The sequence below is a fragment of the Eublepharis macularius genome, chromosome 10 (genome assembly GCF_028583425.1).
Source record: "Eublepharis macularius isolate TG4126 chromosome 10, MPM_Emac_v1.0, whole genome shotgun sequence".
Classification (NCBI taxonomy): Eukaryota; Metazoa; Chordata; class Lepidosauria; order Squamata; family Eublepharidae; genus Eublepharis; species Eublepharis macularius.
In genome coordinates this window covers 65,595,634-65,620,553 of record NC_072799.1, presented here as the reverse complement: position 1 = coordinate 65,620,553, position 24,920 = coordinate 65,595,634, and the positions used below count along the sequence as shown (strand labels likewise).

At 41.7% G+C, this 24,920-nt stretch overlaps 1 protein-coding gene across 1 annotated transcript in view; it reads right to left on the bottom strand.

Moving 5' to 3' along the window:
* The window catches only part of TLL1 (tolloid like 1), a 157,251-nt gene that overhangs the window by 55,887 nt on the left and 76,444 nt on the right, over nucleotides 1–24,920 (bottom strand). Inside the window, exons 2-6 of the mRNA XM_054990558.1 lie at nucleotides 24,343–24,453; nucleotides 15,143–15,223; nucleotides 13,247–13,399; nucleotides 11,139–11,256; nucleotides 602–780 (exon numbers count right to left, since the gene is read on the bottom strand). Coding sequence (XP_054846533.1) covers nucleotides 602–780; nucleotides 11,139–11,256; nucleotides 13,247–13,399; nucleotides 15,143–15,223; nucleotides 24,343–24,453 — 642 coding nt within the window. The remainder of the gene's footprint in view (nucleotides 1–601; nucleotides 781–11,138; nucleotides 11,257–13,246; nucleotides 13,400–15,142; nucleotides 15,224–24,342; nucleotides 24,454–24,920) is intronic.

Sequence of the window (24,920 nt, the reverse complement as noted above, 5' to 3'; positions counted from 1 at the left end):
CCCTTCATGGTATTACCTGGTAATCACATTAGAAGATTGTTCGTGGAAACTCCGTATCATAGAAACCCTTTACACTTAAGTGTATACAGAGCAACGAATATAGAAGGAGCATAGAGCATGCTTGGCCTCAGGACTGGGTGGGGGTCAGGCACAATTGTCATCACATCAGAAGGAAAGTGGAAGGGGAGCAACTTCATCAGCAAGCAGGGTGGGGACAGAGATTGTGGACACTCTCCCTGCTTTCTCCCACTTTGCTTGCTTCTGCTTCTGTTAGCATGAACCACAGCAGGAGTATGCTTGCCTGCCCGGTGTGGAAATAGCCATAAAGGCGACCACTTCTCAAAACAAGAGTGGCAGCTAGCGGCTTGAGAAACTGTATGAGACATCAAATGTTTTTACTGTCTGGCCACTTTATTAAGATAAAATGGCTTGTATTGCATATTTCTCATGCACTTTCTCTGTGTTGCTGTTCTAAAACAATCCAATAAAAGTGATGCATAAGAACAAGGATAGCCGTAAGTAAATAAAACAGGGAGCAGCATCTTAAATAAAACAGGGAACAGCATGTTAAAATATATGGCATCGTACTAAAAAGTCTCACCTGGCTGGATGTTTTCTCTGATGATGGTTACATGATCATCTCTGTCTGGTCTTGTATGTTCATGCCAAAATCCTATCACATGTCCCAGCTCATGAACAACAATTCCAAATTTATCACAGTTCTTACCAATAGATATTGCCTGAGGACCATTACCCCTTCGGCCTACATAAGAGCAGCACCTGTGATTTAGGACAAGAACAGAGATGCAATTTTCAGTGCTGGAAAGATTTATATCCTGAAAATCAATCTGTGGTTATGCAGGTAAGATTAAATTTTGGGATTCTTTTTAAAGTACATGTTTAAACAGTCATATTTTCTGGCTTTTTATTCTGAGAGTTGTGTGACTGTGGGTTTGAACACAGTTGTTTGTATAGAACCCACTTGGTTCTTTTAGAGATCAATGCCAAAATGGAGCATGACAAACCTATTCTTGTGACAGAAAAAGGAGATCATGTCTAAGCAGGCTTACCAGGTTGCAAGTGGTGGAGGATCTCTCACTGCCAGTGGGAGCTTCTCACCTGCACTCAGCTGGGCAGCAGAAGAAAAATAAACGGGGGACTCTGGGGCAACAGGCAGTGTACCAACATGCTGACATCACTCCCTGTGTGTGTCACTGGGGTCATGCTAGCGTTTGGGCAAAACTAAACCATAAGAGTTCTGCCCAAATGCTGGAGCAACCCCAGCAAAGCGCTGACATCACTTCTGGGTACATGGGGAGTGATGTCAGCATGTTACTAGTGATGCCCTTACATCTCCCCCATCCTACTGGTTGTCAGCCTCGTTCTGGTGACCTTATATCTAAATAACATAGTACAGTTATATACACCTCAAAAACCTGATTCTTTATCAACTTACTTTGGGTGCACAGAAATGTCTCTACTTTAAATACCTGGGGAATTGAAAGCCATGATATATGTTTGTTATATATGTCTGATATATGTCTGTTTTCAAATTTCAAATTAATTTATTTTATTTCATAAGAGAACCCTTTAATAAAAGTTTTAGAAGAAGTTAAAAGGAAAATTCCATTACCCCAAATTAGATTATTTATTAATTTGATTCATTTATACTCAACCTTTCTACCCAATCGGGATCCAAATTGGCTTACATCATTCTCATAAAGGCATAGAGAGTATCTGGGTGGCAGTCACTGAAAAGGCCAAACAATACATAATATAGCAGAACAATGATGAAGATCTCCTGCATTTATAGGGTTGCCAGGCCAGGGTGGTGGTGCATTAGAAGAAAAGCAAATAAAATTAAAGCTCTTGCCTAGTCGCCTGCATGTCACTTCCAGGGTACAAAGTGGAAGTGGAAACAGGTAGCTCTAGAAATCGCATAAATCTATGTTAAAACTCTCTGGTTTAACCATAGAGTTTTGGTGATTCCTAGAGCTACCCACTGTCACTTCCTGGAAGCGATGTGACTAGGCCAAAGTCTTTTCTTTCTCCCGCTACTGCTCTGTGGAACAGTGGAAGACTCTGCTTATACATCTCCTGTGTCATGTGTAGTTGGTCCTTTATTTACCACAAAGGAATGAAGCAGAACTGAATTCTGATTAGCAGCTCCATAGAAACATTTGGGCCGTAGTAGGCTTGCCAATCCCCTGCCCGGTGCGGGGGATCCCCTGCTCCCCCCTGACCCCACTTACCTGGCCAGTGGGGGGGGCGTACGCCCAGAGTGCCCCTGGCAGTGCAGCGTGCCCTTGCACCCCGCTGCAGCATGCCCCCATGCCCTGCAACGGGCCCGTTTCAGGCCGAATCGCTCCCACGGGGGGGGGGGCGATTCAGCCCTTTGGCGAGTGCAGGAGTGCACGTCGGGCCACCTTTGACCCCCGCATGAGGATGTCTCTTCCCGGAAGTGACATCATCATGCACACCAGGAGCGTACGCGCATGAGGAGATACACAGAAGACTCAGAGGGTAACTGCCAGGCTCCCAATCCCCCGCTGGGGGACTCCAGGGTCCTGGCAACCCTAGGCCCTAGTAATGCCAGTATTCATCCAGATTCCTCCTGACAGGAAGTCCCTCCCTCTCATTCTCTGGTCAGTGTTTCCTTGCCCCCATTTTGGTTGCTCACATTTTAGCCAAAATAATAAAGGGGAAGCTTCCAGGTATTATCAATGGTCCCTAAACTCTTTCAAGGACTTTGCAGGCTGCAAACTGGAAATGCCACTGATATTTGACATTCATTCACAATGATGTCATTTCCAGAAATGACATCGTTGTGTCCACTCAGAGCGCACATGCCGTACATGTTCCTGGGGTGCCTGCTAGGGTTCCCAGGTGCCACCAGTGGCGGGCAAACTCCTGGAGGTTTGCCAACTTGACCATTTGACCTGCCAGCGGTCAGCAGGAGGAGCTCCCAGAGGTTGCCTGCAACTGGCAGGCACCCAGGAGAGTGCACGCATACATTCCCAAAGGGCACAGTGACATCACCCTCGGAAGTGACGTTGCGCCAGCCATGGGAGCATTCCTGCGCTTCATTTAGTGCTAATTTGAGCCCCAAATGGGCCAAATAGGCCCCACATGGAGCGCAGGAGCACTCCTGTGACCAGTGTGATGGTGTCACTTCCGGAAGTGACATCATCGCGCTGGCTGTGGTAGCATTCCTGTGCTTTGTTTGGGGCTGATTTGTGCCCCAAACAGGCCAAATTGGCCCCACACGGAGTGCAGGAGCACTCCTGTAACTAGCATGACAACGTCACTTCCAGAGGTGACGTCATCGCACAGGCTCTGAAGGGTGAACCCTATGGAATTATACTCCACTGATGTCCCTCCCCTCCCCAAACCCCATCCTCTCCAGGCTCCATCCCCCAGATCTCCCAACCTGGATCTGGGAACCCTATAAACCACCAGGAGATTGCCTGCCGTTGGCGGGCACCTGGGATCCCTAAATGGTTTGGAAGAAGAAACTAATATTACACATCACAGCAATGTGTAATCACAGATTATATGATCAAAGTGAATTCTACTATGAACCATATTTTGCATAAAACATTTGGAAAGAGATCAGGTTTGCATCATTTTTTGAAACATGCATAGTAATACCCATGAGCTCACATTCACCACATGACAAACCACAATCAGAATAACGATTTATCATGAACACAATGACTTAGTTAATTCCATGTTCCCCTTAATGTCAGTGGATCTTACTCTTAAATCATTAATCATTATACTCTGAGTCACAGCTGAAACTGAATGCAGTGAACACATTAATTTGTGTTTACATAATTTATTATGCAAGCAGGATGGTTTGATGTATAAATTGGATATTTTTTAGAACAAAGTGCTCATAGGTCTGCATTAAAAATGCACTATACAAAGCAATGTGGCAACTCAACTTGGAATTTTCTGCATAAAGCAGGTCTCATACTACTTATATAAGGGATTTAAATCCTCTGAAGACATTTAAACTGAAGAGCAGCTTCTGACCCATTTTGGCAATCCACTGGGGTCATGGAGGTCCCCCTGGAAGTAAAAATAGTCTTGGATGGTGGGAAGTGCAGAACATTTTAATGATGAGCTCCACATCTTAGGAATATCATTTTCTGAACAACAAACGTTAATCATTCTAAATCTGTGTCTCATATAATCTTTGCTGCCCATCTGTTCTGTCCAAGTCTCTCCACCTGCTACCCTGCCTGTGCATCACTGTTCTCTTTTCCTTTCCTTCCTTTAATGGTACAGCTTTATTGGCCATAGCCCTAAGCCTAACCACACTGATTAAATAAAAAGACCACCTTAATTATAGAATTTTTTAAATTTTAATTTATGCTGAATTACTAGGAGAAAAGCAGCCAAGAGTAATATTTGTGTCAATATCACATAATAGAAAAGATAACCTTTAGTCAATACTCATAGACTTGATCTCCTCTAACAATGGAATTGTCCATCTGTCTCGTCACTGAGTGCTAAGCTACAAGCGAGGCCAGACACGTGATTTTTTAACATGTTGGGGATGCAATTTTACCTGAGAACTGTAGTTTTCAAAGAAAGATCCATGTGGGATCGCTGGGGGACAGGAATATTGCGATTGTTTTCTTGCAATCTAAATGGAGAGATGAACTACCAACCTGGACACAGTAGTTTTCAAAGCCAGTTTTCAAATACAGTGCCACGTGGAATCACTGGGGGAGAGGAACTTTGCAGGGGAGGGAAAGGGAAGAGCTGGTAGTTCATCTCTCTGCTGAGATTACAAGAAAACAGTTGCAAAGTTCCTCCTTAGAAGTGAAAGATTTTAGATATGCAGGGAAGGCCACCAGAGTTCCCAGTCCATAGTAAAAGAGAGCACACCCTTCAAGCTTGCAGAGTTCTAGTAACCATTTTTTAACCTGAACTAATGTTATTTTGTCATTCTCCATTGATGGTAAGAGATCTGAAGTAAAGCCTAGCACTTCTAATCTTTGATCAACCAGCTTCCTTCAGTTACTTAGAAAAGAATCTCATAATCTGAGAAGCACAGACTATAAATTACATTAATAATAATAAAAGAATCTTAATCCTGAGTCTAAAAGTATCCAACCAAGCTGCTGATTCTAATGAGGAAATTGCACATTCTTGCCAGATAGTTATACCACATACACATTGAGGCATTCTAGTTATTTTTTCTCAAAAAATTTAAGAGAAAAGACTCAATGGTCTCTGAAATACCTTCCACCCAAACTCCAGAACCATAAAGATTCCTTTGATTAATCCCCACCACCAAAGTCCTAATGGCTGCCAAGTAGTACCTTCCTCCTACTGTGTGAAAAGCATTTAAATATAGTGATGTCTTTTTTTTCAAATTCTGTTTATTGTTTTCAAAATCTCAATGATACGAATAACTTTTTACAAGGATAAGTATCTATAAGTAAATGTTACATTCAGCATACGTTTTTTAAATCATTGTACATTCATACAATCAAAGATAACATATATTTACAACTCTCGTTCAATCTTATAGCAATGATTAGATCTTACTCTATTGGATATCTATCCTATTATGTGCTGTTGTACATGAGCATGTGAAAGTGGATGCGTATCTCTAGTAGTGGGGATTTCGATAAGAGTCATGTTTTGAGGTGATATAGAGAAATGGTATACTTTCAGTTAACCACAGATCTAGATCTTTAAATTTTCTGGGGATTTCTTGTTGTTTCATTAGGTATTCTAAGACTGGGTACCAGCTAGGTATAAAGTCTCTTGATGTTACCTGGGGGTCTCTGTGTGAGAGGTTGTCTGTGATGGAAACCACACTGTTAACTGTGATCCAAGCAATGGTCATCTCTAGGCTAGATTACTGTAACTCGCTCTACGCAGGGCTGCCCTTGAGGCTGAACCAGAGATTACAGCAGGTACAAAATGCAGCGGCACGTGCTATTACAAGAGTGCCAAATAAGGCGCATATAACACCGTTCTTACATGAGCTGCATTGGTTGCCAGTGGAGTACTGGATCAGATTCAAAGTTCTGGTATTGACCTATAAGGACCTGTGCAGACTGGGACCATCGTATCTACAGGACCGTCTCTCTGCATACAGCTGTTGGTCCCTGGCCCCAAGGAGGCCCGCCTAGCCTCAACTAGAGCCAAGGCCTTTTTGGTCCTGGCTCCCACCTGGTGGAATGCTCTGTCTGCTGAAATCAGGGCCCGGCGGGATTTATTGTCTTTCCGCTGGGCCTGCAAGACAGAGTTGTTCTGCCAGGCATATGGCTGAGGCTGGGCCTCCGCCAGCCTGAAAAAGGGGTGTATAAATCTTAACCCTCCCTGTGAAGGCTGTCCACCATCCTGTTTTAAATGTGTTGTTTTTAATGTACATGATTTTTTAAAATTGTATTTTAATATGTTGTTATCCACCCTGAGCCCGCTCACGGGGAAGGCGGAATAGAAATCTGAAACAAACAAACAAACAAACAAACAAACATCCCATAATTTCTTATGCTATTGAGAAAGATCTGGAGCATTTACATTTTTCCAGCGAGTGGCAACTATTAACAGGAGCGACTTAGTTTGTGTCTTGATCTGTGTACCTGCTGTTAATATCCATGTGTTTCGGATCAAGCTCTCTGGCGAAAAATGAATATGCATGCCTGTGAGGGTTTTGATTTCATTTAGGACCCTTTCCTAGAATGTTGCGACTTTGGGACAGTATAGGCAGCAGTGAAGGTATTCTCCTATTTCTCCACATTGCTTCCAGCAAGCCGGACTGGCATGGGTTAATTTTTGAGGTGTCATGTACCAGTACGAGATGATTTTGAATGTTTACAAACTTTCAGCTACAATAGGAGAGTTAAATGGTGGTAGTCTCCATAGAGATATCTAGTCGACTTCTGTCAGTTGTGAGTCACAGATTTTTTACCAGCGTGGTTGGTATACATGTTTTATTTAAGTCAGATAATACCTTATAGATGGCTGAAATAAGGTGCTTTTTCGACTCCTGTGCTTTTTAAATTACTTTTGAGAAACAAATTAAAACGGGGCTTTGCAAGATAAATCTTAAAAGAATAGCAGTCCTAGTTATCTAAACCTAGTCACTTGTTCAGTGTTGATATTTGCTATTCTCCATTCTTTTTCCTATGGCCGACAGCCTCTAAAAAAACCCTATTTTAGATTTTTCTACATTTATATATTTATCTATAACAAACCAACAACAGCAATGTTGATCACACAATGGATTTAAGTATTCCAAATACTTATCCTTCATAAGAAAATAGCAACTGAGAAAAAAATTAATGCTGAAAACGTTGAAAATTATTCAGATCTTGGCATTAGTTACTCTGAATTTCCTTTACTGACATAAAAAGGCACACAAACTTATAACAAAAATTACAAGCAAACTTTAAAGAGGAAACAAACTTACTGTTCTGACTAGGAGAAAGTCTAATGATCTGTAGTTTTCAGACTGATCTCCACCTCAAGAAACATTTCTCTCTCTCTCTCTTTTTTTTTTTTGCAAAGTCAAGGCAGATTCACCAACAAAAGATTAACAGGGCAATTGATGGAGAGTGACTCCAGTCTAAATACACTGATTTTCATGGGCTCTCACTGGACTAATTCACCACAGGATTTGCCCTGTAAAAGTACTAAAAATAATAAACTGTCACAAGTCATTAATTCAAAGAAAATTTAACTTCTACAGAAGAGTAAAAATCTGCATCAAATTATTTAGATTTGACTCTAAGGGGCAAACAAGGATGAGCAATGGCAAACTTCTCTTGGGCTCTTCTGCATGCTTGACTTATATTGATACAACACACAAAAAATGCACACAAAAATTAAAAAGGAGGAGGTGCTTCTTAACCTTTTCACAAATCTGCCCCTCCTTCTCCTCAACACCTGGCAGACTAGGTCTTGAAGTGGAAAGTTAAACAATTTTGTTAATGAAATCATGTAAATTAAAAATGTAATCAACAAGGAAACCTGGAGAAGGGGGGAAGTCCTAGCATAGGACTTCTCCATATTATCTTAATGGAGAGCCAGATTCAAGCAAGGAAACGGTGCTCTGAAACTAACCAGAAGAAGCCAACCAGAAGTAATTCAGTCAAAACAAGTGTAATATGTTCATTTATGGTTTCTTATTTCAGTTAATAAATCAGCCATCATGTTTTTCTCTACAGCTTTAACTTCTGAGCTCATTCAAGAGCAGCCAGTGACGCGCTTTTAATTCTAGCAATTTTGCATTGATTTCCAGCAATATGGCAGGAAGGGGAAGACAAAGGTCTGTGGCATACACCACTGGGTAAATCCTAAGGATCTAGAAAGTCATCTACCACATACAAAAATACATATCAATACAGGCAGAAAACTAAAGATCAGCCTACTTTCAAAATAGCAAACCAACAACAGCAATGTTGATCACACCATGGATTTAAGTATTCCAAATACTTATCCTTCATAAGAAAATAGCAACATGCGCCCAGCGCCAGACTTACCCAGGGCCTCTTTTGCAGTCCACAGGATGAGGGGGTGCAGCATACAGCAGCTACCACCATCATGGGGGCCCATCAATTCCCCCGTACACATGCAACCACAGATTCAAAATCACCAGCCAGCCAATCAGCAGCAGGCTGGCTGACTTGTAGCGCAGATCCCAGCTGACGGATCTTGAAGGCAAAGTGTTCCCTCTGGTCTGCCTGCTGGGAATAAATTGCAGAGCTGGCCTGGTTCCTAAAACTCTGCTCCTAAGCTGGATTGCTGGGCATCTGTAATGGCTCTTAATGGTTGCTTTTCAAGATCTGCAATGTCTTAGTGGTAATGTGGTTATGCTCTGGGCTATGCTACCTCTGTCATAACTTTGGGAGGGGAGGTTTTGGCACTGGACAGATTCTTTGGGGTGGGCACGGCCTGGAAGCCCCATTTCCCCATACTTGGGAATCCTCTTAAAGGATCTTGGGGGTGATGCATTGCAAGGACATGCCCAATGAGGGGCTGTTGGGGCATTCCCACCCTCAGGTAGCAGGGGGATCCACGCAGAGGTCTGCACCCATGTGGAATCCCATGGCCTGTCATTCCTGTGCTTTCCCCCTTTGTCAGGTGGGCTGAAGGGTGAGGATGGTCACTGGCCAGCAGGTGGGTTGGCCAGTGTTTGGATCTGCACCCTGTGCTGCACCGAGGCTCCATAAGCTATAAACTAATAAGGCTGTGGCTTTTTTATTTCTGACACATCATCTCTGTGTCTGTGTGCCATCTGCCCTCGCACCCTCACCCTTCAACACTGGACCTGTAAACAACATAGTCTTTTTTTAAAAAAAAGTATACACTAAAACAGAGTCATTGAGATTCAACTCCTTTCAAAGCCCTGCCAAGTACACATTAGACAAATTCAATTAAATTCCTAGACTGGAACCAGTAAGACAACAGCGCCAAGTCGAAGGGTTGGGAATATGAAAAGAATGATACACCAGAGCAAGAGTTGTACGGATCAGTGCCATGACCACATATGCTAGATGTGCTTGGCCCAAGGCCAAGATATCTCTCCACAGTAGCCAAGCTTGTCACCCTTCTTAAAGTATGCCAAAAGACAGACTCCACAAGATCTTGATCTCTTTAATCTTTATTGCTCCAGACAGCATTTAAAGGCACTATTTATGAATCTAATTCCATTTAATCGTCACAGCTGATCAATAATACCAAAGTACAGTAACAGACAGTATGAAAGAAAGTGACATGATCTGGTTGTGACATAAAACCTTCTATTTGGGTAATAATAATATTTCTTTATGATTCTGAGGTTTAAGCTATAAAGATGGGATGTAAGCTGATTAAAGGAATTTAAAAAGAGAACCAGGTCAAGCTCTTAGTGTTATTTACGCAGCTGGACAGTAAAAGATGTGCTAGTTTAAAGCATCTTATAAATGATAATAGCAACATATTACACATTCTTGAAGCCATTCAATGTAAAAATGTAAACTTCACAACACTACTTTTATCCCTAGATGCTAGGCATGATAATTTGCAATTTGCAAATTGCAAGTTATGATCCTTTCCCTAAATGAGTGCTTGCATCTTGCATTTGAGTCCAAAATGGGGACACTGTTTTGTCACAGTTGGCCAGATTTTAGTAAGAGTATTACACAAACATTTCTTCTTTGCCATTACCCAAACTTTTGAAATTCATACTGGACTTCTCTACTGTTTAGAAGAAGAAAGCTGCTGTAGCATAGTGGTTAAGTGGCTGGCCTCTGAGCCAGCACTCTTCCACTACTATCATGAACTCTGGGTAAGCCACTCCTCTTAGCCTCAGCTCTCCAGCTGTATTGTGGGAATTATAATAATAACAGTGATTTTACTAACCGCTCTGAGTGTGGCAGTAACCTGTCCAGAAGAGCAGTATATAAGCACACAGTTGTTGTTGTTGTTGATATTTATTAAGAAAGAACCTTCAGATTATCTATTAAATACACAGGTGTTTTTTTTTACTTCAAAGGTGGTAATTTCTTTCAGTAATCATTACTGCAGTGCTCAAGCCATCGATGAAATCCTTCCTTGTGGCTCCAGCTCATCATATATTCACAAGTGGCACCAATATTTCCCTTTACTCTTAAAAGGGACCAGAAGGCCACACGACATCTTAAATTGTCCTGACCAGAATGCCGCAAGAAGTTTTGCATGCTCAAGAGGGTGTTGACTTTGTGTTTCTTAGACAACATCACCCCACGCCCATGGTTGGTCTTACCTATGTGGCAGCCTGAGAAATTTTTCAGAGCCCCGCACTGTGGGAGTTCCAATGGCGAATGTGTGTGTGTGTGGGCGGGGGGGACGGAATGACAAAAAATGATGGTGGAAAATAATGTCAAAACACAGGAGGGAGGGAATTTTGCCCAGGCCCCCAGAATCACCAAGGCCAGCACTGCCTATGCCAGAGGGCTGCTTCTTTTGAAACTGAGGAGATTTTTAAAAGGAGTTTGTGATATGACACAAGATCCACAATTCATAAATGTTTTACATGTGATTCTGAAAAAATATTAAACTTGGACGTATCTACAGCCCCAGTCCTTACAGATGTACAGGATGAGGTCCTCAGTCACTTATGAGCAGGAACTTGTACACCAACTTACCCACAAGGCCTGTATGTAAAAACAATGTAACTTTCTTCATCACTTCGTTCAATGAAAGTAACACAGGTATATTTTTCCCAGTGCCGCATTGCCTGCTTGAACATTGCTCGCTGGCTGCCTGGAATCAATGTTAGCAATGAAATATACAAATTATTTTTTAAAATGTATCCTGTTTGATACCAACATGACAGTAAATTTGATTATTTTGCATCACACGTTGTAGAAAAAGTTTAAAATGCAACCTAACACTGAATGCAGGTTTTGGGAACTATTAAGCAATGGAAGAACAATGGGCTGCATCCCACAGCAGATTTCCATGCGTGCAAGGACAGTTTACCTTGCATGCAGGACAAAGCGTATGGTATTCTTTCTGATACAAAATTCAAAAGCAATTTAAATAAAATCATGTGAACCATCTGTTGTACATTCCATTGCTCCATATACACATTGTTATTTCATTTAAAATTATACTGAAGTGCTATGTGTTGATGCAGCCCTTGTGCAAGCAGAGCTGTACTAAGTTTCTGCTCATGCATTACTGGATCAAACCCAGTGTCATTCCCATAAAAAAGACCACATTTCAAACTATACACATGAGCAACTGAGGTTCAATTACAAAAGCAGGTTTCTTCATTCGCTATCTTCAGAAAACAACAGGCCAGGTCTACATAATATCTAGGGACACCATTCTCCCAGATGGGGCAGGGGATCTCCCTTGCTGAGATCCTGTTACTTGCTGCCACTCCAAGAGGCAGCAGGGGGGAAATGGAAAGAGGCGGTAGCATCATGGGTGTGAAAACATCACTTCCTGAGAAAACACTATGCTATCTGTGCCAATCATAGGCCATTTCCTCATGTTCTAAAAATAGCCCAAGTCTCACCGAATGCTGGTGGCTTCTTTGCATGATTTCCGACCTCACCCGTTTACAAAACGGATGCAGGCAGTTATGATTCCGTTTTTGTGCCGGAATCATAACTGGTTCTCCAGGATCATAGGCAAGAGGTTTTTCACATTCTGTACATGATCTTTTTAACTGGAGATGCTGGGGATTGAACCTGAAACCTTTTGCATGCAAAGATGATACTCTGTCACTGAACCACAGTCTCTCCACTTAACGGTGGAAATGGCTGATTGAAACAGACTAAACATTTCTGGGGAGAATGACTAAGCACACTTTCCGTAGGACATCTACACTTATTTCACTCCTCCAATCACCGCCAGCACTTGCTTCACAGAAGCAAGCAAGCAAACAAACACTTATTTCCTATCCTTCTAGGGGGCATATGTTTGGGAAATGGTACTTCTGCATACACTTCCCTTACTGAATGAGAAGCCATGCATACAGTGGTTCGGTGCTGTGCACAGGATACTTCTCCTGATTCAATTGCTATAGATGTGCATCTGAAAGCACCAATCATCTGCACGATACAGGAAGCAGTGGACTAGATTCACAATACATTCCTAAGAACACTTTCCTGGGAGTAAGCCCTGTTGAGAACACTTGAGAAGGATTCTATGTAGACCTACTTTAGATTACATTGCACTGTCAGTCATCCCCATTCCTTTCCTCCATGACAAAAAACTGACTGGTGCAACTGATGAGTTTTTGGCAGGTCTATTTCACAAGCGACCCAGCAGTGATTTTTTTGGGCACAACTTTCCACCAGTTTAGTGCAACTTAAAATGTGCATGAAGGTATTCAGATTGAATATCAAGAAGTTATGGTTAATATAAACTTGATCTGGTTTGTTAAGAAAAATTATTAATTTAGCAATATTTGATTCACTAGTACTACTCATGTCATAGTTAGCTTTAAAGAATCAAAGTACTTGTTTAGAGAATTATGAAGAATTGACTGGGTGGACAATAAACTATATAAAAGTGTATTATCCAGACTGCAAACATGCGTCTGTTTTAAAATCTGGCACTGAGAAACATATTAAGCATAACTGACATTTCATGGAAGAAACAAAACAAGAGACAGAGAGAAAAAAATCTATTTCAAACCATTCAAATCCCATTTATTAAACACAAGTTTTCTACTGATTTTAGTGATTACTTCCTCCAAAAGTCTGATTAAAAACGTGACCTTTCTTATATCTCTTACCCGTGAAATTCCCTCCTATAACATATGGAATGACACCTCCTGGCCATATTCTTTCTGTCCGAGATGTAGCTGCTCTGGGAAACCTTTTTCTCTCATAGCTTCCTGAGAACGTTAGGGCTGATTTTCCCTTAGTTGCATTATTTTCATCAAAACCTGCAATATTTATGATGCAAAATGAGACAAAGGGCTTAGTTTTACTAATGGCAACATTTCCTTCAAAGGCAAGATATTTTCTTTATATCAGACCTAGGCTTGCTATACAATGAACATGATGCTTAAAATGAAATGACCAAAATCTTTTTCTGATGGAGCCATGCAGCATCCTAGGAATTGAAGAGGCAGAGCTGTACAGCTCAGGCATTAGGGGAAAGGTCAGTGGTAGAATATATGCTTTGCATGCAGATGGTCCCAAGCATTTCTAATTAAAGGATCTCACATGACAGGTGTTGGGAAAGATCTTTTTTTCTTTCCTGGAGATCCTGCAAGACACTGCCAGTCAGAACAGACAATGACGAGCTACTGGTCTGACAATAGAAGACAATTTAATGTATCCATGGCCCTCCTTCCCTATCATCCTCTGCCAGAAAGGCCCTACATCTTGGCATGCAAGTTGAGCCGTTTCCACACTACTCACCTTCTTCCGGAACGCTGTGGAACATCATGAAAAAAACGCGGAAAAAAACGTGCGAGAAGACACTATCTTCCACGGTTTTTTCGCGACATTCCACAGTGTTCTGGAAGAAGGTGAGTAGTGTGGAAATGGCCTTGATGTCAAGTCACAGTACAGAGACAGTGGTTGTAGTCTCAAACTGGTACTCTAGACCTTGCTGTCCTATAAACTCCTTTCAGCTGAGTCTTTTGTAATATGTTGTATTGCTGAATCTTCATTTACAATAGAACCAAATCCCACTTAAACATGGGGTAAGAGGTAGACTAGACTTTACCTGGAGCTATATGTTGCTATAAGACTAGATCATGTTGTCAAATCATGAGTGCCAATTATGCATTGCAAAGGGGCTTCAAGATGGGGAAAATTTGCACGGGAGGTGTAAAATGGGTGCAAAGAAATGTTTTAACTCTTTTCCCACCCACAACTTTTCCCCAGAAATTCCAAGCTGTGCTGTAGCCTGGCTGAGGCTACAGCACAATTTATTTCAATTACTGTTAAGTGATAAACCACCTCACTAACATATTATTTCCTTATAAAGGAGCCTTAATTACTATTATGGTAGAGATTTAATAAATATCACGATTTTATGTCACCCCCAATTTAGCTTTTTCAATGCTTAAATATAAAATGAGATTGAACAATATGATCTTGGGGTAAATTTCATTGTTTAGTTTGCCCTTAACGCTTATAAAGTATATATAAGCACTTTAGTCAAAGAAATGGTGAAAAGCCTAGCAGCTCAAGTACATATACATAGGGTTGCCAACCTCCAGGTAGGGCCCAGAGTTCTCTGAGAATTAAAACTGATCTCCAGACTACAAAGATCAGCTCTCCTGGAAGAAATGGCTGCTTTGGAGGGTGGGCCACAAGGCACTACTTCCCTGCTGAGCTCCCTCCCCTCTCCATGCTCCACCCTCCTTAGGTATCACCCCTCAAATCCCCAGGAGTTTCCTAAGCTAGAGTTGGCAACTCTATATACATGGAGCTTGCTAACTCACAAGAGCTTGCACATTAATCTCCTACAGGGAGCCAGTTTGCAGGCATCTCTTCACACCCGTAGATTGGGTCCTTCCCATTGAAGTGAATGAAGCCAGTACATGCAAAAGATCTCTGTATACAACTGAGTGCATAAGAATCTTTGGTTTGAGATGGGTTGCAAACCTCACAGCACTGTCAGTACTGTCAGAGTGAAATTAGGTCTCTACCAATCATAAAAGTGGTCATACCTGAGCCAAATCTTCTTATCCTGGCTATCAGCTGATAGAGGGCATCACTGTTTTTGGATGCTTCCCTCTCTCCAAAGCCACCTTTTAAACAAAGAACATAAAGTGAGAAACTCCACCCACGAACACATGCACACAAACATTTAGCACGTCTTTACAGAAGTCTCTAGAGGGGATAGGGTTTTTTTCTGAACGCAAATGAAGCATATCTTTAACAAAGACTGATGATTTTTTATGATTAACGTTCAAATTGTTTTAGATATTGGAAATTAAAGAAAAAAAACGTATCTTTAGCTGTGACATTTCCTATTATGCATTCCACCATATTAGCCAGCATGACTATGTTGTTCTCACAAATCAAAACTGCATCATCTAATTACTATTTGAATGATTCCACTCCTCACATGACCTTGTTTGGTGTAGTGGTTAAGAGCGCAGGACTCTAATCTGGAGAACGGGGTTTGATTCCCCACTCCTCCACTTGAAGCCAGCTGGGTGACCTTGGGTCAGTCACAGCTTCTGGCTCTCTCATCCCCTCCCACCTCACAGGGTGTTTTGTTGTGGGGATACTAATAACATACTTTGTAAACTGCTCTGAGTGGGTGTTAAGTCATCCTGAAGGGCAGTATATAAATCAAATGTTGTTGTTGTTGTTGTTGTTACTTGTTGCCATCATTCTCAATGCTATACTGAATAGCAAGCTATGCTCTATGTACTTTTAGAGAAATTTGTTTTTGTTTTTTAAGTTTGGGGAAAGTACAGCTCTCTGGAAATACTAATGGTAAAATAAATGATACAAATGTGAGGTGATTGATTTCACAGCAAGACGTGGTGTTATTTAATATATGAGCAGATTTCAATGACGCATAGGTTGTATAAGGATGCTAGCCTATCAGATGCTTCGATAACTCTAGTTATACACAAGGAGTCGTTGGGCTGAAGAATCTCAGAAGTTAATTATAGGGGCATCTGGACCTTTCATTCAAGTATATTTACCATGCAATTTACAAGCAAACAGCAGACTGCCACAATTAATATGTAGCAATTACATTTGCAGTTTTGACTTCTTTTGTCAATTGATTTGACTGTCTACAACTGCCTTTGAAATAAAAGTACTAAATTGGACAGTCAATATTCAAACTATTTAAAGAGTACGTAGATGATTTCAGAAAGTAATGATGATCTATGTTTTAGTGCTTCATACAGACACTGGGAGGGGCTATCACAAATTTCAAGAAGTACAATGGACAATAGGCCAGCCATTCCAAGAGTTCCCCAGATTCTTTTGACATATATTTTCCATGTAAGTTTCCTCAATGACAATACTCAAAGGCGTATCACAAATTGCACAGTGCCATATAAGGCATGTATATTGCAGGCTTGCTCAGAGATCAGCCTAATTATTTGCATTATGCTGTCATATAGCTGCAGCAACCCTTGAGAAAAATTTTCTAAATTTTTGCTTAGCTTTTAAGAGAATGAGGCAATACTTGGAGGCATTCCTTTCCAATGAGCTATTTGGTAAGCATCAGTGTGTGGTATGCAAACACTGCCCATTCACTTAATTTTTTCAGGTCAGGGTTTACTTCATGAAATATACATAATGTGAAAAATGCTCAACAATGACGAAGTAAAAATAACTGTCTAGATAGCTAAAAAAAGTTTTCTATGTATAGATAAGCTGACTTCCTGTTAATGGTTTTTCAATGTATTTTATTTTTATTGTAAGAATTGGAAAAACTAGCATCCTGATCCTAGACATTTTCACTGGTATATCTGCCTGCTACACATCTATAATTTAGCTAATAGAAAGTGGCCCTTCCTGAGATAGCATCATTCTGCCTGGGGAAGACTTTGCTTTTCAGAAGGCTACCATGTTTCCCTGAGAAAGAGTGGAAATTATTAATTCAAGGGACACTAGACACTGTAAAAAATACCTGGACGGTTATAACAAAGAGTCACACGCATATTAGTGAATCAAAAGCAAAATCGTATGCTAAGCGAATCAGTCACTTACATACAAGTTTTAGAGCAAATTACTAGTGTTTCTGTATTTATTTGTCAGCAAAATTAGACCCAGAAACAGTTCAAAGCTAATTAAAACTATTTGCATGAAGGGAGGTCGAGTGAAATGCACTGATTCTATTAACATTTAAATCCAGATCTTAAAAAAGATCAAAGATGTTAGTGCCTAGGATGAAAACATAATTTCAGGGAAAGAGAAGCAAATATGAGAAGAGGCAGAAAAAAAATCAGTTCTCTACCTTTTACTAACAAATGAAATCTTTGTTTTTAAAGCACAGTGCATCTGGAATCCAAACGTGTGAATAAAAGCTGCCAGCTGTGCAACCACACACACATACACAACAAGGCAGTGTATTCTATCCAGTGCTTGTAAGAATACATTTGTGCAGGTACAAAGAAGGGCTGACTGGAAAATGTTCAGGCTGTGATTGGAAAATGATTCTGAACAATACAAATGGGTCAATCTAATGCATCCCCCACTTTATGGAACGGCCTGCCTGCTGAGGTCAGAAGACCGCAACTCTCCTCATGTTCAGCAAACTATGCAAAACTGAATTATTATTCAGGGTTTTTTAAACACTTAACAGGACTATACTATAATGAAATTGTTCCAAAAGATGTTGTAATAAGATATAGGGACTGTGGATTATACTACTGTGTACAGTACGTACCATCCATTGCTGAATATACCTACTATGTAATTTCTTCATTGTTTAACATGTCATGTTAATACTTATGCCTTGTTTCTCCTCAGTTTCAGATTTCTGCAGTCCTAATCCTATTGCATTGCCTATTGGATGCGTCATCCTATTGACCGTATTGATTTACACTGTGTAATCCATCTTGAGTCTCAGTGAGAAAGGTGGACTATAATACAATACAATACGATACAATAAATACAATACATTAACAGGCAATGTATTCTCTCTAATGCTGGTTGTTTAAAGCACAAAGAAGGATAGAGTTTGAAAGTTTCTTTGTGCTTTATACCAACTGGTCGATCTCAGGGTCAAACCACACGAGACAAAATACACTTGAATTACACTCAAGTACACTCAAATTACAAAATACACTCGAATTACCCATGTAATTCGAGTGTATTTTGTCTCATGTGGCAAGATCCTCATTACCAGAATAACCTTGACTTCAGAAGATATTGCCTCTTCTCAGATAACAAGATGATTTAGTTATTTAACCAGGTAAAAGCAGGCACAAGCAGTAACAATCTTTCTACTGCACATGTGCAAAACTGAGTTGCACAATAATGTGCTTGTGATGCCATTTGCCAGGAACAACTGAGGTGATCTATCAGAAGCTTGCCTTGTGTGTAATTGAGGGAGTTGGAATAAGGTATGTTTCCCTTGCAGGCATGTTCCCCATGAAATTCGTAGCAAGCCTAACAGCTGTGCTTTTTGCATCCATTTGTTGTGCAGATATTAGCAGACGATAATGGTGATCTGCTTGCTGTGGAAAGCGTCGTCTGCTGATTTCTGTATGTCAAGCTGCTGCTAAAGGCAGAAGAGCAAAGTGGACTGCTTTTTCTTTCCAAACGTTTGGCAACTACAGTGGAGAAAGTAGGATACATAGCCTGTTTTCCCTTGGTGGTAGCTCACAGAGTAACAGTTGAATTCTTCCTCTGGACATAGAATAGGGGAAGGAAGGGAGCTGTGAATATTGGACCAGGTGACCCTTGGGGTCCCTTCCAGCTCTATGTTTCTACGTTTCTGTCCTTAAGGGGGCTGGAACACTGGTAAATATTCTCCAGTCATTAGACTATCCAAATAGTACTCCGGGGTATCTTCTGAAGTTTCATTGTTGCCACCCAAAAACAATAATGGTTATCACAGAAACACAGCAAGGCCGTCAATCTTCCGAAAGTTTCCCTTTTTTCCATGCTGAGTCAGCAGTTCCATAGTGTGCCAAGATCAAGCCTATCACAACAGCAGCTGCAGAAGAAGGCTCCTCATGAAGAGAAACAAGGGCTGGATGTATTTTCTTTACATTAGACTCCATCACTACTGTTCTTAATATAGTTACCGAAATGAGTGATTTATAAGTAGATGCACTCTGCTTGAGCTTTTCATTTTAATGTATGAAGAGAGTAATTACGGCAAGTTCTGAAGAATGTCTTTAGGCATTATGTTTTATCTGTATTAAAAGTTCATTCTTGCATCATTTAACTTATGGAACAAGTCTCTCCGTTATGAACTGCTCACAATATTTATTATATTGTAAGGCAAAAAAGCTGTACTGCCCCTGGGTAGCATCAACAACCCAAAATATTTCATTGGAATGAAGCAGCTTCCTTCAAGGCTGTAAGGAAGGGATGGATATCTGGTGCTTCAAATCCTGATTCAGAGATGCAGTCCACGTTTTACAGGCCTCCAACCCAGCCACAATATGCTTCGAAAGGAAGGAAGCTACCGCCATGGTCACAAGTTTTCAGACCATGATGAAATTGAATTAGCTATAGCTTGAGTAAGAACTGAACCAGAGGCTGCAATCCTAAAAACACTTTCCTGGGAGTAAGTCCCACTGTTCCTTTAATGGGGAAAATTTTCTTTCTGTGCCTCTACTTGCAATTCACATGGTAATCAACATAGCAGTGACTTCTATGCACTTTGAATTCAATGCTGTCCAATATAACCATGAAACCATAAAAAAATTGCAAATACATCAGTCAGAACTAGGGGTGTGCAATTCGGGTATATGATACCCGAAAAAACCCCAAAACAACCTGTTTCGGGTTGTTTCGAGTTTTCATGAAACGTTTCAAAAAACCCGAAAAGTTTCGGGTAATCTGAAACAGCGATTTCAGAAACGTTTCAGGTTGTTTCAGGTTGTTTCGGGTTTTTCAATGGGAAAATGCCTCCGTCTTCCCGGACGCCTGGGGGAAGCATTTTCCCACCGAATCGAGCCAAAATTGGTGGGGACCTTCCTCTAACTCCTCTCTAACAACCCCCCAAGTCTCAGACCGATTGGACTTTGGGGGGCCATGTTATGGCCCCCCAAACCAGGCCCCCTATCCTCACCCAAGAAAGGGAAAAGTGAGCGTCTTTTTAGCTTGCTGCTGCTAATCTTCTTCATTATTTCCTATGGGGAAAAAATGAAGAGGCAGGCTTGTCTTGCCAGGGGTGGCATTTTGCATGCAAAATGCCCCCCAACCCTCAGGGGCCCTTCTCCCACCTTTCATCCCACCCCCCACCAAGGCACAGCATTTCATGGCCTCCCCAAGTAGGTCTCTTTTCTCTACTACTTACAGCTGGGGGAGGCTTGCTCTCAGCTCTCAGCCCCCAAAGTCCTCCCCCTACAGCCCTACACAAACCCAATTCCCCCCAGCTGCCACACAGAGACCCAAATCCCCACATTAGCCCCTCACAGACCCAAATCCACCCCCAGCAGCCCCACACCCATAACCCCAGGAACATGCTGGCAAAGGCCAGCCTTCTCCTTTTGTTCCCTATGCTGGGAACGTCTAAACTTTCTTTCCCAGGGCAATTCTGCACAGCCCGGGGTGCCACAATGGTGGGCAAACTTCTGAGTGCCAGCTGGTCTCTGGGAAAGAGCACCTGACCTAACACACAGACAACCACCCCCTGACACCCCCACCACCTACAGAGGAGGCTGGCCAGCCAGCCCCATTGTTCCCTATGATGGGAACCAACTGCACAACAAAGAATAAAACATGAACAACACACAATAAAGTTTTTAAAAAATTATTTTCTCCCTTTCAAAGTACAAGTAGGCAAAGCATTATGACACATTACACCAGCAGTCCCCCACACAGAAAAATAACACAACTCTCACTTAACATCAGAGAATCACAAAAGCACAATTCCTGTCAAAAACACTTTGTTTCTTTAACTGCTTTAGGTTACACAGTAGGAGGTCACAACAGGGCATGATAGCAGTGTACTACACAAAATAATACAACCCACTTCACCGTTTTTGACAGCAATTGTGTTTGGGTGATTCTCTGATGTGAAGTGACTTGTGTTATTTTTGTGTAGTACACTGCTTTCATGCCCTGTTGTGCCTTCCTACTGTGTAACCTAAAGCAGTTAAAGAAATAAAGTGCTTTTGACAGCAATTTTTGGGGGGTGATTCTTTAATGTGAAGTGAGTTGTGTTATTTTTGTGTAAGATACTGCTGCCATGCCCTTTGGTGTGCCCCCCTGCTGTGTAACCTAAAGTTGTTCAAGAAATAAAGTGTTTTTGACAGGAATTGTGTTTTTGTGATTCTCTGATGTTAAGTGAGTTGTGTTATTTTTTTGAGGTGGAATGCTGGAATGCCCTTTGGTGTGCCCCCCCCTGCTGTGTAACCTAAAGCTGTTCAAGAAATAAAGTGTTTTTGACAGGAATTGTGTTTTTGTGATTCTCTGATGTTAAGTGAGTTGTGTTATTTTTTCTGTGTGGGGGACTGCTGGTGTAATGTGTCATAATGCTTTGCCTACTTGTACTTTGAAAGGGAGAAAATATATTTTTTAAAACTTTATTTTGTGTTGTTCGTGTTTTATTCTTTGTTGTGCAGTTGGTTCCCATCATAAGGAAAAATGGGGCTGGCTGGCCAGCCATCTCTGTAGGTGGTGGGGGAATTTGAGGGAGGGTGTCTGTGGTTCAGGTGCTCTTTTACAGGGACCAGCTGGCACTCAGAAGGGTGCCCACCATTGTGGCACCCCTGGGCTGTGCAGAATTGCCCAGGGAAAGAGAGTTTAGAAGTTCCCAGCATAGGGAACAAAGGGAGAGGGCTGGCCTTTGCCAGCCTGTTCCTGGGGTTATGGGTGTGGGGCTGCTGGGGGTGGATTTGGGTCTGTGAGGGGCTAATGTAGGGATCTGGGTCTGTGTGTGGCAGCTGGGGGGGAATTGGGTTTGTGTGGGGCTGTAGGGGGTGGACTTTGGGGGCTGAGAGCACCTACTTGGGGAGGCCATGAAATGCACCCCCCCCAAGTAGGAGCTGGCTGAGCCTTGGTGGGGGGTGGGAGTAGAGGTGGGAGAAGGGCCCCTGAGGGTTGGGGGGGGGCATTTTGCATGCAAAATGCCACCCCTGGCAAGACAAGCCTGCCTCTTCATTTTTTCCCCATAGGAAATAATGAAGATTAGCAGCAGCAAGCTAAAAAGACGCTCACTTTTCCCTTTCTTAGGCGAAGATAGGGGGACCTTGTTTGGGGGGGCCATAACATGGCCCCTCAAAGTCCAATCGGTCTGAAACTTGGGAGGGTTGTTAAAGAGGAGTTAGAGGAAGGTCCTCACCAATTTTGGCTCGATTCGGTGGGAAAATGCCTCCCCCAGGCGTCCAGGAAGACGGAGGCATTTTCCCATTGAAAAACCCGAAACAACCCGAAACAATACCCGAACTGCTAAACCCGAAATGGCTAGCCGTTTCAGGTTTTGCTGTATCCAAAACGGATTCTCGTTTCGGGTAAACCCGAAATGAGAAACCCGAAACGGTGTGCCTTTGCACACCCCTAGTCAGAACTAAACATAATTTGGTTGAAATATTTAACATATGTCTCTGTCTTCTCAAATGACTCTCCACCAGCACAACTAGCTGCTAACCAGGACACCAACACTGGATGGAGTTATTAACTTAGAAAGATACTGAAAAAGGTGATTTAGCTGAATCAAACGGGGACACTCCAAAGAAGAGGTGTATAAGAATATGATGAAAAGCCTCCCCCCCTTGCCACAACAACCTATTCTCTGCCAGCTAAGTGTGATGACAAAGCACTGGCTAAGATCACACACATCTCCAGTCAGCAGGCACTGAACTGGCTTGAAAATGAATCAGTTTTTTGCTTCAAACTCACCTCACATTGGCAGAAAATGAGAAATTTAATGGGAATAAAAATGACTCGGAGTGCAGGATGTCTTAAAGAATCTTTACCACAGCCAAAACTCAAGGGTGTCCCATGTTTTCGTCATTATTACATAACTTTCCAAGGTTTGTTAATGTAAGCAGGCTATTTACACAGCTGCTGCCATGCATTAACAAACCTCTTAATTTCTCAGAGAAAGTATAGTATGTTGAAATTATATTTTCCTAAATGAACAGTAGAGATGACTGGCAAGGTCAATTTTGGCTCCAAGCAGGGCTTTTTTTCAACTGGAACACGGTGGAACGGAGTTCCGGAACCTCTTGAAAATGGTCACATGGCTGGTGGCCCTGCCCCTGATCTCCCCTCTGTTTGGAGATCAGGGGGCGGGGTCACCAGCCATGTGACCATTTTCTCCAAGGGCAATTCAGTGAGTTCCACCACCTCTTTTCCCAGAAAAAAAGCCCTGGCTCCAAGTATAACTTTCTCAGGACATCTAAGAGCACCTTAAAGACTAACTAGATTTCTGAGGTAGGAGCTTTCAAGAGTCAAAGCTCTCTTCTTCAGATATGAAGAGTAGGAAAAGGAAGGGGTCTTTATAATCCTTTGTCCACTCCTCATACCAGGAAAAGGGAACTTTGAGTCTCAGAAGATCATACCTTGAAAATCTATTTGCCTTTTAAGGTGGTATTGGATCCAGATCTTACTCTTCGACTTTAGACCAACATGGCTATCCACCTGAAACTATCTCCCTGAGGACGGATTCAGAAGAACTAGCTCTCTTTTGGTACAGCCAATACATCTTGGGTGCAAGAACCTTTGTCGTAGAAATCACTACCAAGAAGTGATTCATATGAAACAATCTCTGAATAAAGATCACAGTGGTTAACCATGTTTGTCTGTCTGTAGCAGTAGAAAAGAACAAGAGTCCAGTAGTACCTATAAGACTAACAAAATTTGTGGTAGGGTGTGAGCTTTTGTGAGTGACAGCTCACTTCTTCAGATACACAGATATACAGATCTGAAGAAGTGAGCTGTGACTCACGAAAGCTCATACCCTACCACAAATTTTGTTAGTCTTATAGGTGCTACTGGACTCTTGCTCGTTTCTACAATCTCTGAATAAAAATGTCCCAGGGCACTCACAGAGCATTGTGTGGACATAGACTTATCCTATAGCCAGGTAAAAGTTCAGCAATTTATAGCTAGGATTTGGGGGAGGGATTTCTGATCTCTTTCTTCTCTTCAGTAATATTATTCGAGGCTAAGGGAGGTCTGTTCTTAAGAAAACAACGTATTTCAAATGCTGATCACAAAACAATGATTATGTTCTCTGAACGGGTGAATATGTAAATGAACATCTTACCTGTATTATGTCCGAATCTTTCATTTGAATGTTGCGTAAGATCAATTGTCCTGTCAATCTGAAAGATTTTTAAGTCTTCATCATCTAAGGCAATATCTCCCCAAAAGACAGCTTTAAATACAAAAAGAGAGCTTAATTTAAATATATTAAGAGTTGTATTATACAAGCATTTATTTAAACACTGTGGCCAGATTTCAACACAGAGTCAATTACTCTTCAGTTCTTTGAAATAAGTCCTAAATGTTAACACCGTCTTAATTGTGTGTTGGATTGTGTGACGTATAAGCATGAATATATAAAATGTATTGATTTTATACAGTTCCTTTTAAAAGGCCTTTTAAATATTTTTAAAATAAATAATACATCCTTCAGGATATTGGCTTGGGTCCACCTGAGCGTTTCCACAGGCACAAGGATGACTTCCTTGCTTCCTTCACCATCCTGCAGCAGCCTGTAATTCACGGGAGGTGTCCTGCCAGGGGAGGTGGGGAGACAAGGAAGTCACGTTCCACAGGCTGGAATCCTTGTACCAGTGGAAAAACATGGTGGATTCAAACTATGGTGTTAATGAAGTTCCC